Here is an 18488-nt window from a genome sequence, read left to right as displayed (position 1 = left end):
TTTTCCGCGATGAATAGGAAAACGAATAGAAAAAACGCACACGCGCACTGGAGAAAAAACGCATTCATCATTTAAAAAAAGAAAGATAGAGAATTGAGAAAATGATTTGATTGCTGGAATATTAGTTATATTATATTATACTTATTGAAAATATAAATATAATATTTCTTCCTAATAGTAAATATAATATATAACTTCCTCGTAAATATAATATTAATAATAATCATAATACAGTGAATGTTATAATAAATTTTAGTCACAATTAATTACAATATTACACTTATTGTAATATTCATGACAATACACGTATTGTAATATTCATGAAAATTATTACAAGAACATCGTAATACTCGTTACAATCACAATTACCGTTAAATACAATTATATTGCAATTACCAGTACATTAACATTATAATCTAAGAAACGTTTAAAACATATTTCAGCGATATTAAAATGATAAAATAATGATTCTCGAAGGATTCCATAAAGAAATCCACTGCCAAACACGACGTTCACCATTATTTACAAAATGGCGGTGTTGTGGCTGGATTTCCGTGACGGAAGATAAGGACACCGGCGCAATAAGTATATATGGTGACGTAAATGTGGCTTGACGCAGCTCGCGGGTTTACTTCGAGATAGGTTAGCCGACGGGACAAATTACCCGCGATTACCTATATCGACAGCCCCGTCTTGCCCACGCGTTCCCCGTCGCGTAAACGAAATCGCGGGGTCAGCTGCGAAATGTAACGTTCCCAGCACTGTAAATTCTGCATCGACGCGAACACGCCGTTTAAATTTATTTCCCGTCGTATTATCGACGCTTTTACTAATAGATCTATGGAACATAGATCAGTGGGAATACATTATCCAGACCGTAGGTAATTGACAGTTCGAGGATCGAATCTCTATCATATTACTTAACCTCTTAACCGCGGAATTTTTTCCGCATTAGCCAACACTGCAACGCGGAGTTTTTCTCTGGGACTTTTAGCAATTTAACTTGCTTTAATTTAACTCTTTCTACTTCGAGTTTATTGTTTTTGTTGTAATAATTGGCTTTATAATGAAAGGGATGTTTATGTTTAATAAATGTGATAAATATGGAAATAATACACATGTGTAGGAATTTCTGTGATTATCTGACGACTATGGTTGTTAAAGAGTTAATTAGTGTTGTATTTATCATGGTGTTGTGAATATTCAATTTTAGCTGGAGCATTGTTTGTTTTGGAGATGAAAGTGTGGTTTATTGTTTAACATTTTTCTCTGCTGGATTTTATGGACCTTTGTTAAAATATTTCCTACTTTGGTTAGGGTAAGTTTATTGTTGAGATTTATTTGTTATAGAGATTCTAGTTGGACTTAGGTTTAGCTATAAGTTAGATCAATATTGAGATCCTAGTTGGAGCTACATCTAACTATAAGTTAGGTCAAGATCGAGGTCCTAGTTGGACCTTGGTCTATTAATAAATTAGATCAATATTGATGTCTTAGTTGGACCTAGGTATAACAATAAGTTAGATTAATATTGAGATCCTAGTTAGACCTAGGTCTATTAATAAATTAGGTCAATATTGAGATCCTAGTTGGACCTAGATTTGATAATAAGTTAGATCAATATTGAGACATTAGTTGGACCTAGATTTGATAATAAATTAGATCAATATTGAGATCTTAGTTGGACCTAGGTCTAACAATAAGTTCAGATAAGATTAGGACAAGTTCCAAGTCAGATCTAGGTTCAACTAAGAAATAAATGAATCTAGCTTTGCTTAATATCAAAATAGATCTCTACAGACCAAACTTAAAACCAAATTAGAACAAAATTGAAAACCAACACACCATTCAAATTTACTACAAACTTAAGTTGAATCTTTACCAAAATGAAATCTAAATTAGATCCTAAGTTAAATCCAAATTAGAATAAGATCAAGGTTCAAATTAGATCTAAACCTCAGTGAATAAAGTGAAATTTTCAGTTAGAATCAACCACTAATTGAATTCAACGACTAATTTGAATCTAAATTCAATCTAAGTCTGTTATCTATCAGGTATCTCACAGTCAAGTGATTAACAATTGCAGTAAACAATTCAACAAAATTTACTCCACAGGCGATAAAAAACTCTTGTTTAGATCTGAATCAGTATCTTTATCTTCTATTCCATCTTGTCTGGAAATAATTTATTGTGTAGGAGTTTTCACGGAACAAGCCTAGCGAATACGTTTGTCATGAAAGGTTGCTTATCGTTTGTGTTAAACAAAAGGCGACGAACAAACGTGCGGAACGGCACGGATATAGAAAAATCGATCTCACAGCCGTTCAGTGGACGCGCAAAGTGAAAAGAGAAAGCACTCCCTCTCTTGGATTTTTAAAGAATCGTTTGGTATCCTTCCTTTTCCTTCTCATTTCCTTTTATTCTTCTCGGAGAACCATATATACGCCGTGTCTCATCAGTATGTCTACTCATTGCGTTTTACTTAGATTTCCCATACATAATGCAATTTTTCTTATACTTTACATTTACGTTGCATTTAATTTCCCATAAATAATGCAACTTTGTTTGTATTTTACATTTGCATCTACGTCACTTCACATTTACCATAAATAGTGCAGCTTTTTTATGTTTCACATTTACACTTGTCATCACTTTACATTCTCCATAGTGTAATTATTTGTATCTTTCACATTTATATCTACATTTCCCACAAACAATGGAATATTCTCATACTTCTTTTATGTTTCAAAAGTCAAGGTAAACAATACTGTTTCACATCCAATTACAATGTCCAGATAAGATACGTCTATAACGAAGAAGAATAAATTTCAGATTAAAAACAGTTTTGTTTATCATAATTATCACGAATGCCAGAAACATACAAATACTGCATTATTTATAACCTAGTAAGTATTTGCTTTCGCGCTACGATTACTCCTCTTTTCCAGCTACGATTCGCTGTTGCTTGTACAGAATTCGTACAGCATCGTTTCCAAAAGTTCATTCTTCTGGGTGGTCGTCGCTGACGTCAGTGGTTCTTAAGAAATTGCTTCGTCTCATGACGATCCTCGTCCACTTTCAACCTCGACAACAATCTCTTCATAAATTATGAAAATTCAAAGATTAACACGTTGAACGTGAATTTTTAATGAATACGAAGACTGAAAAGTCGAATAATAGAGAGGAACAGTAATTAGAACATTTGCACGAAGTTCTGCGCATTTTTTCACAGCCAAATTTAGGAAAACGCGGTTTAATTTAGTTTTCATAGAGATTTCGATTAATGAGTCGATAAGGAACCAATGAAAAGGACCATAAATAGTTAATTGGTCACGCTAATTGCCGCGTATAAATTCGATTCGACGCAATACGGTCGGAAAAACGGGGCACTAATTAAACGTTTCTTCCGGCTAATTAAATCTCAATCAGTGGTGTCGATCATTCAGCCGATAACGATGTATCGGAGACGTATAGTACGATGTTGCATAATGGGCCATTACTTTTTCATCGTGTCTCAAAAATAGAACCGACCGACTGTTCGGAACTGTCTACAACTGAATACACAACTGTTGAATATTTAAGACACACAGTGGCCCACTTTGCAATCAGTTTATTATTCCAGTTAATAATTCCTATTTTTGTTCGTATGATTGACTTGTTTTTTGTGCGATTTGATAAATCAAATTTAATCTAAACCTCGAATAAAACAATAAATGAACGGTGAACAATTTGTTGTAATAACGTTTTAATAAATTATAAACTGACACCCGAGGAAATTTGAGAATTCTGGGAACTTCGAGTACTTCGAATGTCTCGATTAATTTTAAATTTACAATGTCAAGTTATATAAAATATAATATGTAATTTTAATAAATTATAACATTGCATAATATAATATAACAAAGTTTCAATATAAAATAAACTATAATGATATAAATATAATGATATAAAAAATCTTTAAATCCCCTTCATTCAAAACAGATCAAATAAAACTGAAACAAACCTTGAGGATAGTATATATTAATTTTTTCGAACACTTTTTCGCATAAGGAACAAAGAATTATTCATAATCGCGATTGAAACTTTTTATACATTCAACCGATCGTTTGGTCGAGTGAAAAAGAAACTATGATTGCATCCAATCTTGGCAATTCTGGAGCACACGAGTATCAATGTGCATCACCTATGAGTGCAGTTCTCACGTCGAAGTCCCATCATCAGCTGATGCATTCATAAAACGCAATAAATCATCGCGGCAACCGGTCGCCGAGTGACACAAACATCATCGGTTATTCGACGGCGTCTCGCTCGGCGAGTAACAGATGCACTTTTCTATCTCGTGCCACTTGGATCTCTCTGATGCACAATATAATCGGTGTCAACGACGATTCTTGCAGCACGAGTCCGCCTCGTGACCGATCGCGACGGGCGCCGCGGCACGCGTTCGTCGGGCCGGCTTTATCAATTTGTTAACAAATTGCGTATCGGTTAATTCGTGGAAAACTGGGCTTCGTGGCTGGTAATTTTCAATCAGATCAATTTACGTCACTGTATGCGAAATATTCAGATGTCTTTATGTCATTTTATAAATTTTGAATAATTGATCGGTTCTGATAAAATTTAATATTTTTTAAAATTATCTTGCTGGTGATTTTCAGTGAGATCAATTTATGTCACTATGTGCGAAATATTCAGATGTCTTAATGGCATTTTATAAATTTTGAATAATTAATCGGTTCTGATAAAGTTTAATATTTTTTAAATTATGCGACTGAACATTTTCAATGAAAATACATCTATATTCTATCTTCAATGTTAATTTCTATTTCGAAAGGCGTCTGGGTGTTTAATAACGGTAATAATAAATCAAATTAAAATTTTTCTGAAGCTCAAATGAAAGGGATATCATTAATTTTATATTATGAGGATGAAGATTAGACACTGAAGACGTTGCCTTGAAATTTAATAAATCGGAGTGAATTTGCAAGGAATTTAATTGAAATTTAGAGCGAAGGGAAATCGAAGCTTTGTCAGGTTAAAGCAATAAAGTGCATTAAAGTAACTTCCGTGCATTTATAAATTTAATAAATGAATATGAATTTCAATTACATTGAAAAATGGAATGAACATAGATCTGTTTGTTCGGTTGAAGATAATTAATGAAACAAAATTTTGTTCAATGTGAAGTTAAATAAATGTTGTTTATTTTAGTCAGTCGAAAAAGTGTTATTGAGAATATATAAAAAAAATATTCCTTATATTATGCGTTCAAAGTCACTCACTCTGTTTTCTGAATTTTTTAAAATTTCAATATTAAAACTCTTAAATGGCGTTTTGCGTACGCAATTCAATTAAACTTTCTGCGTCTTATTTCGTAGTCACTTTGGCAAATGAGTTGTTCCTATAAGTGTCACTGCAATAACACCAATATACCACAAAAAGAATGAAATCAACCGACAAAGAGAAAAATGCACTCTGACAGGACGCATCCAGTAATTGCATCAAATAATTACAGAATCGTTCCACTTCTCATTAGAAAACAAAACAAAATGTATCTATTACATGCATCGACTCATTCTAGAATCGTTGCATTTCCTATTAGAGGTTAAAAGAAAATGCATTCAGTACATGCACCAAGTCATTATAGAATCGTTCCATTTCACAATAGAAAGCAAAACAAAATGTATCCAACAAATGTACCAAGTCATTGTAAAATTGTTCTATTTCTCAATACAAAGCGAAACGAAGTGTATCTGATCAATTCACCAAATCATTACGGAATCTCTGCATTCCACAATAGAAAGCAAAACAAAGTACATCCAGCAAATGCACCAAGTCATTGTAAAATCGTTCTATTTCTCAATACAAAAAGAAACGAAATGCACCCAATGAATCCACCAAATCATTATAGACTCCTTACATTCCACAGTAGAAAGCACAACAAAATGCAACCAGCAAATGTACCAGATCATTGTAGAATCATTCTATTTCTCAATACAAAGCGAAACGAAGTGCATCCAGTAAATCCAGCAAATCATTACATAATCCTTGCATTCCACAGTATGAAGCACAACAAAATGCAACTAGCAAACGCACCAGATCATTGTAGAATCGTTGCATTTCACAATAGAAGATTCTCGATACCTGTCATGGAGGCATGAAGTCTCATAAAATAATCGATCGCGCGACAAAGGCGACGCATCACCTTTGTCCGTCGGAAGACGGAACAATAGCTATTTCCGGCTGCAGCCCACATGCACCGGCTGCGCCTGTGGGATCGATAATTCGCCGACCGCCACGGGGACATTCATTTTTTATCTGTCGTTCCCTCGTTTCCGCGCCGGTGACGTTCAAGTGCATCGATCACGACACGGTTTCTCTCTGTCTCTCTCTGTGGGTCACGTTGTCGGCGAGCCACGCTTGTTATGGAAGCGCGACGGTGCTCACAGGATGCAATTGTGGGCGGAAGCATCGGGCTCGTGGGAAGGAACGTGCCAAATTTGCGGTGGGCTATAGACAGAGGCTTGGGAGCAAGTTAACCACAGTTTCGAGGCTGTTGAACTTGACCGTCACTGACGGAATATCGACTGTTACCATTTTTGGGGGTTTCTGTGGCGTAGAGGATGTTGATTTTGTCACTGTTAATTTTGTATGCAATGTTCAAGCTGTTGGTTTAGTTAATTTATAAGAAGTTTATGAAGAGTTGTTAATTTTATGATAAGTACCAATATTTGAAGGTAACTGTGGCAGCTGGAAGATTAGTACCATTTTTGGGGGTTTATGTGGTGTAGAGGATGTGAACGCAGTCATTACTAATTTCATGTGTAATATTGAAATGTGTTTAGACATGTATGTTACAGAGTTATTAATTGATACAAACATTTGATATTATTCATCTCTGTTGGAATATTGACTATTGCCATTTCCGTAAATTTGTGTGCTACAGAGGATGCTTATTCCGTCATTGCTAATTCTTTTGATGATAACGACGTTATTTTTAGAAATCTCTGCTACAGTTATTAATTAGTACCAATATTTCAACTCCACCATGTTTGCTGAAGTATTGACTATTACCATTTTTGTGTCTTTATATAATCCAAATATAGATTCTGTCACTACCGAATATTTAACTTATTTATTGGAAGGTTACACACAACAAAACGCTTAAATTAATTGACTGCTCAAGGTTGTGAACTAGGAAATTTCCTTTAGGTAGCTTCTTGCTGCCATTTCTGTAATGAATAGCAGACGTAGAATTCTCCTTGAATAAAGAAACACTGCAGTTGTTGATTGGAGAACTCGATATCAGAAAATAATTGAATTAATTGAGCTGCCATGGTGCATTTGAGGAAATAATTGAATTTCCGTTCAATTCAGGAAATAATTGAATCAATTAACCGTTCAAGATCACTCAAATAGGTCATCCATTTTATACATGCATCATTTGCATTTTCTATAACAACATTGCAGCTGTCGATTAGATTAATCGAACGTTTAAAAACTATCAACGTGTACTGTCACTAATTTTTTTTTTATTATTGTACTCATGTAACACAGCTGCACACGTCATACGTTGCACCAGTTTTTCTTTCCACGATGAAAAAGGTTGAATAAGTATGATTAATAGTCACGGAAATGTTTCTAGCGAATTAATTGATCTCGATTCGACCGGTATAAATAAATATTGTTATCCTGTTTTACTAGTAATATCAATCGTAGACGGTTTGAATTAAAATACTGTTGGGGGATGATCAGGAAAAAGGGCAATGACAAGGTTCTGCGACCAGGATCATTATTTTGCGGTTTAGGCACACAAGAGTATCGTTTTGCACACCTTTCACGAACCTGACAAGATCTTCATAGCATATTCTGTACGCGACACGTGTAATGCGACACGGTGCTATAATTTCATCCTGTAATGGAGATCTTGGTAGTATTCTCTCATTTGACCCATAAATTTATTAATCATGATATTTTTATTGTTTTAATCTTCTTACATTTTTTTTGCTTCTATTAACTGTTTTCGGTCGAAAGATTTTTCACTATAAAGAAATAGCAATCTGATACATTTCTGATAAAATATCGACGATGCTTTTTGTAATTAACGTTAATGGAGACACTCTACGTAAATTAAGGCACCAACTTTGTTGATACTTTCAATTTCAATATATGAAATAATGATTGACCAAATATTTAAGTTTATTTGTTTTACTTAATTATTTTCGAATATTTTGTATTGTTACGTTACATTGATATTTATATTTAATATTGAATATCAAAGTTTACAAATTTTCAATTTCCTCAAATTTCCATCGTCAAACCAAGTGGCAATTAAAATGCTCTCGATTTAGTTGCTACTTTATAAGTTTATGAAAAGTTATTAATTTTATAATGAGTACCAATATTTGAAGATACCTCTGGCAGCTGCAATATTGATTAGTACCATTTTTCATCGTCAAACCAAGTGGCAATTAAGAATCTCTTTTCGAGTGCAAAGTATTAATTAATCAGATATTTCTTATTTATTAAAATCCTATTCATGAATTTCCTTTTATGATAATCCATAGAACTGTATTAGGAAATAAAGAGTGGGGATCAATTAAGAATCTCTTTTCGAGTGCAAAGTATTAATTAATCAGATATTTCTTACTTATTAAAATCCTATTCATGAATTTCCTTTTATGATAATCGCGCAGAGCTGCATTGGAAAATCAAGAGTGGGAGACAGCAATTTTACAGATCACCGAAATTGGAGGCCACCCACGCTCTCACGCGAGCGTCACGGGTTCCTACCACTTCCGTCTACATCAAATAAACTTCTAGTTTCGTGTCCAACTTCTGAGGAAACTCTTCCCCGCCCGTCCTCATCTCCTCGATTTTCTCTCGTGAGATTAAGAACGTGAGAAACGTCTCATTCTCGATGTTAAATTGATCACGATTATTGTTCTAAATTGTTCGATCTGCCAGTGCGACGCAGTGTGCATCGAGGTTGTTCTATGCATACTCTATGCCCAAAGAAACAGAATAATTAATCGCTTAACGATTACAGAAACATTTCCTTCATTTAATTAACTCCAAGCAATACATAAATTACAATGTACATAACATTTAATGAACTTCCAACAATTATTATACTCCCATGCTCCAAAAAACGTAACCCAAGCATTAATCACTTCACGATAATGCTTAATTTATGTCGAGTAATCATTAATCTTCGCCTATTTCCAGAGAAACGTGACACAGAAAAACAGCACAGTTATTTCAACACGATTCGGAAAATTCCGAATAATTGACGAAATTTTCTTTAACCTCCGTGATTCACGTTTCCTGGAGAACAATGCTAGCTCGTGTAATCATATTCGTCTGGGAACTGCGCATTGAATTAGACACGGAATAATCGCAAAGAAAATTATTCGTCTCGTAGGTCGAAAACGCTAACATTATTACAACTTTTGTCTGAAGCACTTCCCTGTCACTCATACTTTTTAATAAAACTATCAGACGAGTTAAACTGATCCATTTTTGATTTCTTCAGTACACTGTGTAATTATTAAAAATATAACAGATGTTTCTCTGAGAAATTAGAGAAATTGATTTAGCAGTACTGAATGATAAATCAATTAAAATTTTGATACACTCTTGCAGTTTCTATAGTGAAGTTTCAAAAAGTCAATTGAACTGCTCGGCAGGTTAGCGTTAACCCTTTGCACTCGAAAATTTTCCACTAGAAGTATTCTTAGAAACCAACCAATAAGAAATCATACATAAATTAAGAAACAAAGCCATTTTATTCCAATATTCCTCGTGTCGATGCATTATACAAAGCTTAACCCTTTACACTCGAGAGGCGACTCAATCGCCATTTGACACAACACAGGAAAATTATAAAATTGAAAATTCTACATAAAAGAATGAATAAGGCACATGAAACATATACAAAACAATTTTGCCACCGAATTTTTGCAAGATGTTCCTTTACGTAAGTAAATTCTATCGTTAACATTCCGTCAGAAAATAATGCACGTTCATACTGGAAAATATTCTCGAGTGCAAAGGGTTAATATTATATGACCTTATAATTTTATTATATCAAATCAAATGATGACTGAGAGTCACCTCTCGAGTGCAAAGGGTAAATTGACACATTACTCAATTTATGCGTTGGTATTTTAGAATGTACCACACACTAATTGATTATTAAATCATTTTTATCTTTCTACTATCCACAGTCATCCACATATTATTTTTATCATCATGATGTTAAAATTGTCAAATGGAATCTCTTCCCCATTATAAATTTTAGATTTTCTTCTTTATATTTAATTACCATAAAATTGAAGGAACGTGCGTGTTGGTCAGTAGTTACAGTGACTACTTGGTTGCATTGTGAGCTTCGCAAATTCGTACGTGCGCGTCGTCACGTTCGCAATCCTAGATTCAACTGTCGATCTAATTTAAGAGGGGGGACGGAAAAAAATGGCGCGCCGCGACGCGACGTGGAAATTCGAGTAAAGCCTCGCAGTTAATGTCGTTTGATCCATCGAAGGATTTGGAGCTACTTTGTCGGGGAAACGTCAACGTGCTCGGAGCCAATCTAAAATTTTCAACCTTCCCCAGCGGATTCTCGTGATCCGCTATTATCATTTCGGATTAACGCGATCACGCGCCGGGCTGATGAGGATTAAGAAATTTCTGTAATCGATAAGCAGGCGATAAAGTGCTTTCGGGAATGCTCCCTTTTTAAGTGGAAGAACGTTTCAGGCTTTCTTGGATGTAGGATTTTCATCTTAGGCAATTCGATTAATTTTTGTTTATGTTATTTTTTTATGTTCATTGTTTGGAATCGCTGGAAAATGTTTTGGTGTTGTTAAATTGTCTGAGTTAGGAGAGACTTGGGATAAATGAAAAGTAATCCTTTTGGGAGATGTGTAATTTCTGTAATTTATTAGAATTCGGAGAGGTTGTCAGTTGAAAAATGTGTAATTTATTGATTTAATTTGAGTTGGAGATTTAAGAATTTCAGCGTTTATGGTTAATCTATGAAGCTCGATGTTAATTTTTATAATAAATTTTTCGTGTAAATATGTAATTCATAAGAATTCGGAATGTTTGTAAGTTGAAAAGTATCGTTCATTTAAATTAAATTTTTAATTATTTTGAGTCGTGAATTTAACAGATTCATACAGTTTATAATTGACGTATAAATTCTCAATATAACTTTTCATATTAATAGGTCCAAAATATCTGAAACTAAATTAGAAGTTTATACCGCCGTGTTTTTCAAGTCGTATGCAATTGTGCGTTAATCAGATGCACATCGAGAACATGCACAAGACCTGAGGTGGACTTATAACCTTCATTAAGATGTTTGGAATCTTTTTACTGCTCTGTTTGTCTTCCACAAAACTTTGAGCTTTTCTTTCAGAATCTAGTGCCCAAATAAAAAAACAGTCCAGACACTATGAAACTCAATGAAAATTTATAAACCATTCTGACATTGATTTCTCTGGGTTAAGCGTGAACATAGGTTCTTTAATTGCGAAGTTTCAATCCCAATGTGTCATTATGGAATTGTGAATGAAGATTCTTGAAATATTCCTCGAATACATCGGTTCTTCGTTTCGAAAAGTATTCTATAAGATTTCGTGAAGCTTCAAAAAGTTATTCATAGGGTAAGTGCTTCAAGTAAATTCCACAAATAAAAATATATCAATAACAACACTATTTGCAGCGGAGATAAAATTGAGGTTACAGTTTCTCCGACTAATTGTCACGCAATTTACTTATCAAAAACACTTTAAGATCCACTCGAAACCGTGGAAAATGCATCAAAAGATAAGCTTGACTCAAGGCTTGAGTACGTCACGACGTTATCAACGTCAACGGTTGCATTTTCCATTGCATAACTCGTTACTTCAACTCGTAATTACGTTTTTCTCGCAATAATTTATGAAATTATTACGCAATTATTATTGAACCGTAAGAACGAAATGAAATACACCGGCGCCATTTTTTTCCACGTTAATGCATTCAAATGACTGAGAGGGGAAGTGTATTTTCTGTCGTTCGCCTTCATGAATGTCTGCGTAGGAGATTTTATCGGGCAAAAAATAAGTTTCTGCTTTGTTGCCGGAACGACAGGGGTTCGAAATAGGTAACGTTGACTGTCTTCGACGAAGTTGAGTCACGTGCAGCCGAAAGTGACTCAATTCGGCTCCACGCGACGCTGGTCGATGATATCAGGGCCAGGAAAAGTGACACTTCGGTTGTCACGCTCGTTTCCGCGCCAAAATTCTAAATTGTCCGTGTCGAGTCAGCGACTCGAGTTCCATCGGAAGTATTTGTCGTTAAACGGGAATTTGTTAAATTAAATTTGTGCGTATTCTTATATTTATATCTACGTTTACATTCTTATTTATATTTTTAATTTATTGAATTCATTACAGTTTCTTGTTATTACTAATGTAGTTTATTGTTTATTATTTATTATAAATGACTAACCCTCTTCCCACTTTTACATAAATCAAGTGTGCTTGAATATAAAAATTAATGCTACTGTAATTACTGTAAATTCCAGTTTTTCATTCGTTCGTGAAAATTGTGCAATTAGTCGAATGCAGTTTGATACCTACACTTCTAATGACAAGACTAATTCACTTACTGAAATAAGCCTGATTGAAATTTAACAGAACTACCAGACGAGTCAAAATGAACTTCTGATTTCTTCTTTTAGCAATTATTAAAAAGATAACAGATATCTTCGAGACACTATTAAAGAAATTGATTCAGCAATACGCAAACTGAATTGTAAATCAATTAAAGTCTCAATAGATGCACTTTTGGCGTTTGTACAGAGGATTTTCGAAGAGTCAACTCAGCTCGACAATTTTAGTGTTATATTTAAAAATGGATCTGAATCAAAATTCAATCTCCGAAGTGAACTTTGGACACAGAATTTCGGACGAGGATTCCAAGGAAGACACAGATTTCATTGAACTTTATTAGACACTTCCGCGTAGCGCGTTTTAGAAGATCGACAACGCTTAGGTAAATCTAAACTTTGCCCTGTCCGATTACAGTTTGTTGAAAAAGTAAACCGAATTTAATAGGTCGATCGTGGAATTCGCGGAATCTGTGAGTTCTATTTCCCGAGCATGACTTTTGGAACATACCCTCGACATTGGGGCGTCTTTCTTCTAATTTTGAACTAGAAACAATGAGTAACAACTTCGCTGGGCGAGAACGTGCCGTTGGGAAATAAAAATAAAGGCACTTTTTATCGCGTGCAGGTTTTGCCAGGTGAATTGTTTGTTCAGTCCGAGAGTTCAACAATGAATATGCATTCGGGGTACCGTGCCTCTTGGAACGCTAACAATGATCGCGAATGACGCGAGGCTTGAATCTCATCGAGATTCCTTTTAACTTTTTGAAGTTAGGTTGGTTGAAAAACTGTCTCGGCTTTCGGTTACCATTTTATTCGCGGTGGGGTATTATTTGCCAGCGTATTATACGGACTACCTTTGTTTTTCAGAAGAAAAATGTTAATAACGGTAATAATATTGTAATATTAATAATGTGTGATAATATAAAATAAATATTAACCTAGATCCAACCTCAAAACTGTCCAAGGCGACTTTTAATTAGATAACAAATATGGTCCGTATAATATATAGAGTAAAATAAAATAGAAAGTAAGAATAATTAATTAAGAGTAGTAAAATGAAATAGTAACTAGGAATAATTAAGTAACAAAACAGTAACTAGGTTATTCTTTCTACATAGAGACGAAGGAATAAATATACAGTTTAACCCTTTCCAGTCGAATACCGCCATGATGGAAACTTCGATCTACAAAATCTAAATTCGAAACCTATAGATGAATAATTTAGTTACCCAAATAACGGAAAATTGACATGTACTTTTTTCCTAGAATTTAACCCTCTGCGGACGAAGATTATTTATAGTATACGAAACCTAAGGCAGATCCTGTCGAATTACACATCGAATGCTTAAATAATAGAAAAGAAAAGAAACAACTTACTGATCTTTCGCTGTTTCGGTAATTAAATTGTTTCTGTGCAACTTAGTATTACAAATATGAGAGTTTGATCTCGGCAGAGTGTCGGAATTCGCCAAAGGGTTAGTACTTGAAAAACGCAATTGTTTTACCAAAAATGTTCTCGAAAGTTTAAAAAATCCTCGTCAGTAAGGAGTTAATATTTTACATTTCTATGCAGCTTTTTTTCATCTTTCAAATCGTGTTCCTTAAAGAGTGAACCCCTTGCCTTATGGTTTTTTTTCACAACTGCTTTATCGTTAAGAATTGTTACGCACTGCTGACTAAGACCACACATTAATTTTTTCCCCGCCTTTATAGCGTATATAAAATATTTCGCTACAATATTAGTACCCCTGAAACTATGTATCATTGCCCGAAGCCGTTTATTGGTTTATTACTACAGCCAACGCATGGTTGCTGACAGATTATGACGGTCACCGTTGACCTGCACCTCGGATTACCGGTCTTGGTGACTCAGCCACAACGAACATTCGGTTCTGTTTTCTAATTGACACATCATTGCAAATCACCTAAAAAATACCTTGTAAATCGGTCTGTTGATTTAGGGGACGACTTGATGTACACGGAATAGACGGAGGCAAGAAGTGTCCTGATTTACAATTCTATAGTTTTCATTGGTTACTTCTAACCATATTGATGAATAGTAGATTAGTGGTCGAAAATATTAAGAATTAGGGAATAGAATAGCGGGAACAAATGAAAATTGATTGATCAACTGAATTTCTCAGGTTAGTTATCAAGTGATCTTCATACAGTATGCACCAACCATATTGCATCATTCTATCACACGTTCTGTAACCATCATTCAACTCATGACTCGGTCAAACAGTCAAATGTAACATACAGCTGACTAAACGTGTTCTTCCATTTTAATTATCCTTCATATCCTAAAAAGCACCAAGGAACGTTCAACAGTGACTATATTTATCCTGAAATATTAAACAATCTTGTATATGTTTATAAAATGTATTATTCACTATTACTACCACACTTAAATACTATGCAACTTCATATTCATTCATAAAAATTGATCAGGTCATTACTATTGCTAACATTAAGCATTATACAGTTTTATATTTGTTTGCAAACCGTTAAAAACTGATAACAGACAGGTAACGTTTCGTTCGTAAGAAAGATACATAAACAACGTTTAGATTTATCGAATCTAATTGAAAATCTTAATCGCGTGTTTGACTGGATATTACAGTAGAGGGGGTTAAATCGGGTCCAGATTCGATCGAGACTATAAATGAAATGGATGTAGCTAAGAATAATAATCCGAAAATATCGCGGGCAACGTTTCCTCTCCGTTTCGCCTATTATTACGCGCCATTGTTACCGTTACGAAGAAACTCGTGGCGTTTTTGTTCCAACAAGGGTTTTCGTTTTCCGTGTAAATTACAACACGGGAATTACTCTGACGGAACTGTGCTTCGCGAAAAAGAGTTCTTCGAACTTTGAAGTGAAAATAAGTCGAGCACAGTTTATTTCTCTAGCATCGAGAGTTGTGTAAATGTTGTCCATTACGGTGTATGTTTCTTACGAGAAGAAGAATAATTATTTCGCGCGAATGGTACCTTTGATAGAAGGTGGAAGGAGATCTTGATCGATTATTCTTGGAACGTGTCCTCTAGCAGAACCCTTGAGCACACAAAAGTGCAGAGTAGTGATCATTACGAGACACTTTCCGCAGTTCCACTTGGCACCGGGTCTGAGAGCGTCAATTATGCGACAAAATCTGAGACCTGCTGACGATGGACCGTGCCTAACCTAGACCTGAACTAAACCTGAACTAGACCTAGTTTTGGTTCACTTTATGTTTTAGGGTTGCATTTGATCCAAGTTAAGATTTAGTGTGGTTCTAACTTGGACCTGATTTTGTGGTTAAGTTGGATTTAGAGTCCTCTAGGATAAAATTTGGATTTATGTTGGTTCTTCTGTAGATTTTGAATCTGTGCTGAATTGGAGTTAGTAAGAAGCTATTTTGGATTTTATTTTGATGTGTGATAGATTGAGTCCTGGTACTAGATTATAATAGACTTTTGTTGGAACTGATTAGCTTCTTAACTAAGGTCTAGACTTAATTTGGATTTAATTTACAGTTAATTATGATCCAGATTGCAACTAACATCAAACCTAGCTTAGGTCCACACTGGAACCATCTTGGAGTCCTTAGACCATCTTTTTGAACTAACTTAATTGTTCTCATCTTAGTTCTAAAAAATCTTAATGTAGATCCAGTTTGGATTCCTCTAAACACTTCAAACCTACCCTAAATCTTCATTAAATACTATCTCAGACTTAGCTCAGACTACTTTATATCCAATTTAAATCTCATCTCAAATTCAGTATACCTTAATATGAGCCTAGTTTGCATTCATGCTAGCCCTGTCTCCTAATCTCATCTTAGAGTCCCAGACCCAACTCTGATTCCTTGAAACATCTCGTATCCATTCCAAATCTTCATTAAACACTATCTCAAACCTAGCACAGCCTACTTCATACCCAATTTAAATCTCACCTGAAACCTAGCATACTCTCACATAAACCCAATCAACATTTCTGCTAGCCCTGTCTCCTAACATCATCTTAGAGTCCCAGACCCAACTCTGATTCCTCGAAAAACCTCATACCCATTCCAAATCTTCATTAAACACTATCTCAAACCTAGCACAGCCTACTTCATACCCAATTTAAATCTCACCTGAAATCTAGCAACATAAACCCAATTAACATTTCTGCTAGCCCTGTCTCTTAACATCATCTTAGAGTCCCAGACCCAACTCTGATTCCTCGAAAAACCTCATACCCATTCCAAATCTTCATTAAACACTATCTCAAACCTAGCACAGCCTACTTCATACCCAATTTAAATCTCACCTGAAATCTAGCAACATAAACCCAATTAACATTTCTGCTAGCCCTGTCTCCTAACATCATCTTAGAGTCCCAGACCCAACTCTGATTCCTCGAAACACCTCATACCAAAATCATCACTGAATCTCACTTCAAACCCAGTATAGTTCATTTTACACCCAATTCAAATCCTATCTGAATCCTGGCATACCCTAATTCAGACCCAATCCACACTCATCGCAGCCCTGTCGTAGAACCTTAGACACCATCTTGGTGTCCAAGTGCCAACCAACTTCCCCAGTTTCCTGACCGAGATCCTCTTCCGAAAATCGCCTAAAATCGTCACTCCACCAACTCGCTCGTTCGCTCGGTCCCTGCCCCACCACCGATTCATTCGAAGCGAGCGCAGCGCTAGCGCTTTCACGCCGATAAAAAGCAGGCGGTCTCGATTCCGGCACGTAGACCACGTTTAGCAGTCGAGTGACGTTCACGCGCACCGCAGACGTCCTCCGAGGCTCAGAGCACCTCGACAGTACATTCTATCTAGTGAAACCAGTAGCTTCAGTTCTCAGTGAGCCACACGACTAGAGTCTTCGCTGAATCTTGCTGAGCAACAGTGAACGCTGCTAACCAATCCAAAGAGACGCGAAGTGTGCTTGCATTATACAGTTCTCCAGCATTCTTCCGATCAACTGGAAAGACACCGGAGTGCAATTATTATTTAATCCCCGACGTTCTTCGGGAAAGAAGAAGACCGACCAGTAGAAAGTGTGTTGTTTGCGAGTTACGGCTGGAAGCCAGGTTCAGCGCTCGGTGAAAGTGGAGCGATCGCCGATGCTCGTGGATCATTGACAGTGTACTAAGAGATTGTTACCTGTTTTTTTTTCAACTTCCTTCCGCGACTGCGACTAGTTCGTTGATTGTATATCGGGACTATCAGTGGTCAACCATGGTCCAGCAGATGGGCACGGAGTTCGGTCCCGGAAATGTGGGAGAGGCCGCGAGGTACTTCAGCTACTTGAGGACCCTGGCGGACCTTACGGCCATGGCCAGCATCGTGGTCGTGCAGGTAATCGAGTTCTGCGGATCTTTATCGAGGGAACTTTGACCTCAGACCAGCTGAGTGAAGCAGTTGATTGGTCTTTCTTGTCTTCGCTGGACTTTTTGCTTTTGGAGAATCCATTAGGTTTGATGGCTGTTGTGCTGGTATGAGGAATATGTTACGAGATAGGAACAGTGTTTGCATTGAGTAATATTGAAATGGCTTTTTTATTTCACTGCTTTGGAGGTTCGAGGTAGTTTCTATGCTAATTGGGATCCTTCATTGTGTCTTTTGATTGAGGATTGGTGAAAGGTTGGAGATAAAATTGTTTTTGTAGGCGTTCGTTTGGAGGTTGTTCGGTTTATAGTGATGGAGATCATTTTTGTGTATTGTTTCTTTATATATGGTAATTATATTGTTGAATTATTCGATGAATTGGGGATTGCAATGTATTGTTTTCATTGGAGGTTTCCATTGAATGAGTTTGAGAAGGTTTCTGTTTGTTGAAGA

The 18488-nt window shown here is 35.7% G+C and overlaps 1 protein-coding gene across 16 annotated transcripts in view; it reads left to right on the top strand.

Moving 5' to 3' along the window:
- The window catches only part of dnc (phosphodiesterase dunce), a 220604-nt gene that overhangs the window by 180077 nt on the left and 22039 nt on the right, over positions 1-18488 (top strand). Inside the window, exon 1 of one of the 16 annotated variants that reach the window (XM_031974570.2) lies at positions 17377-18005. The exons of the other annotated variants lie outside the window; for them this stretch is intronic. Coding sequence (XP_031830430.1) covers positions 17886-18005 — 120 coding nt within the window. The 5' untranslated portion in view covers positions 17377-17885. Of the gene's footprint in view, positions 1-17376; positions 18006-18488 lie in introns of those variants that run through there. 16 annotated transcript variants of the gene reach the window in all.

Source organism: Nomia melanderi, chromosome 2 (genome assembly GCF_051020985.1).
Source record: "Nomia melanderi isolate GNS246 chromosome 2, iyNomMela1, whole genome shotgun sequence".
Taxonomy (NCBI): domain Eukaryota; kingdom Metazoa; phylum Arthropoda; class Insecta; order Hymenoptera; family Halictidae; genus Nomia; species Nomia melanderi.
The sequence above is the reverse complement of the archived record's forward strand: the minus strand, read 5'-3'. Positions and strand labels throughout refer to the sequence as shown.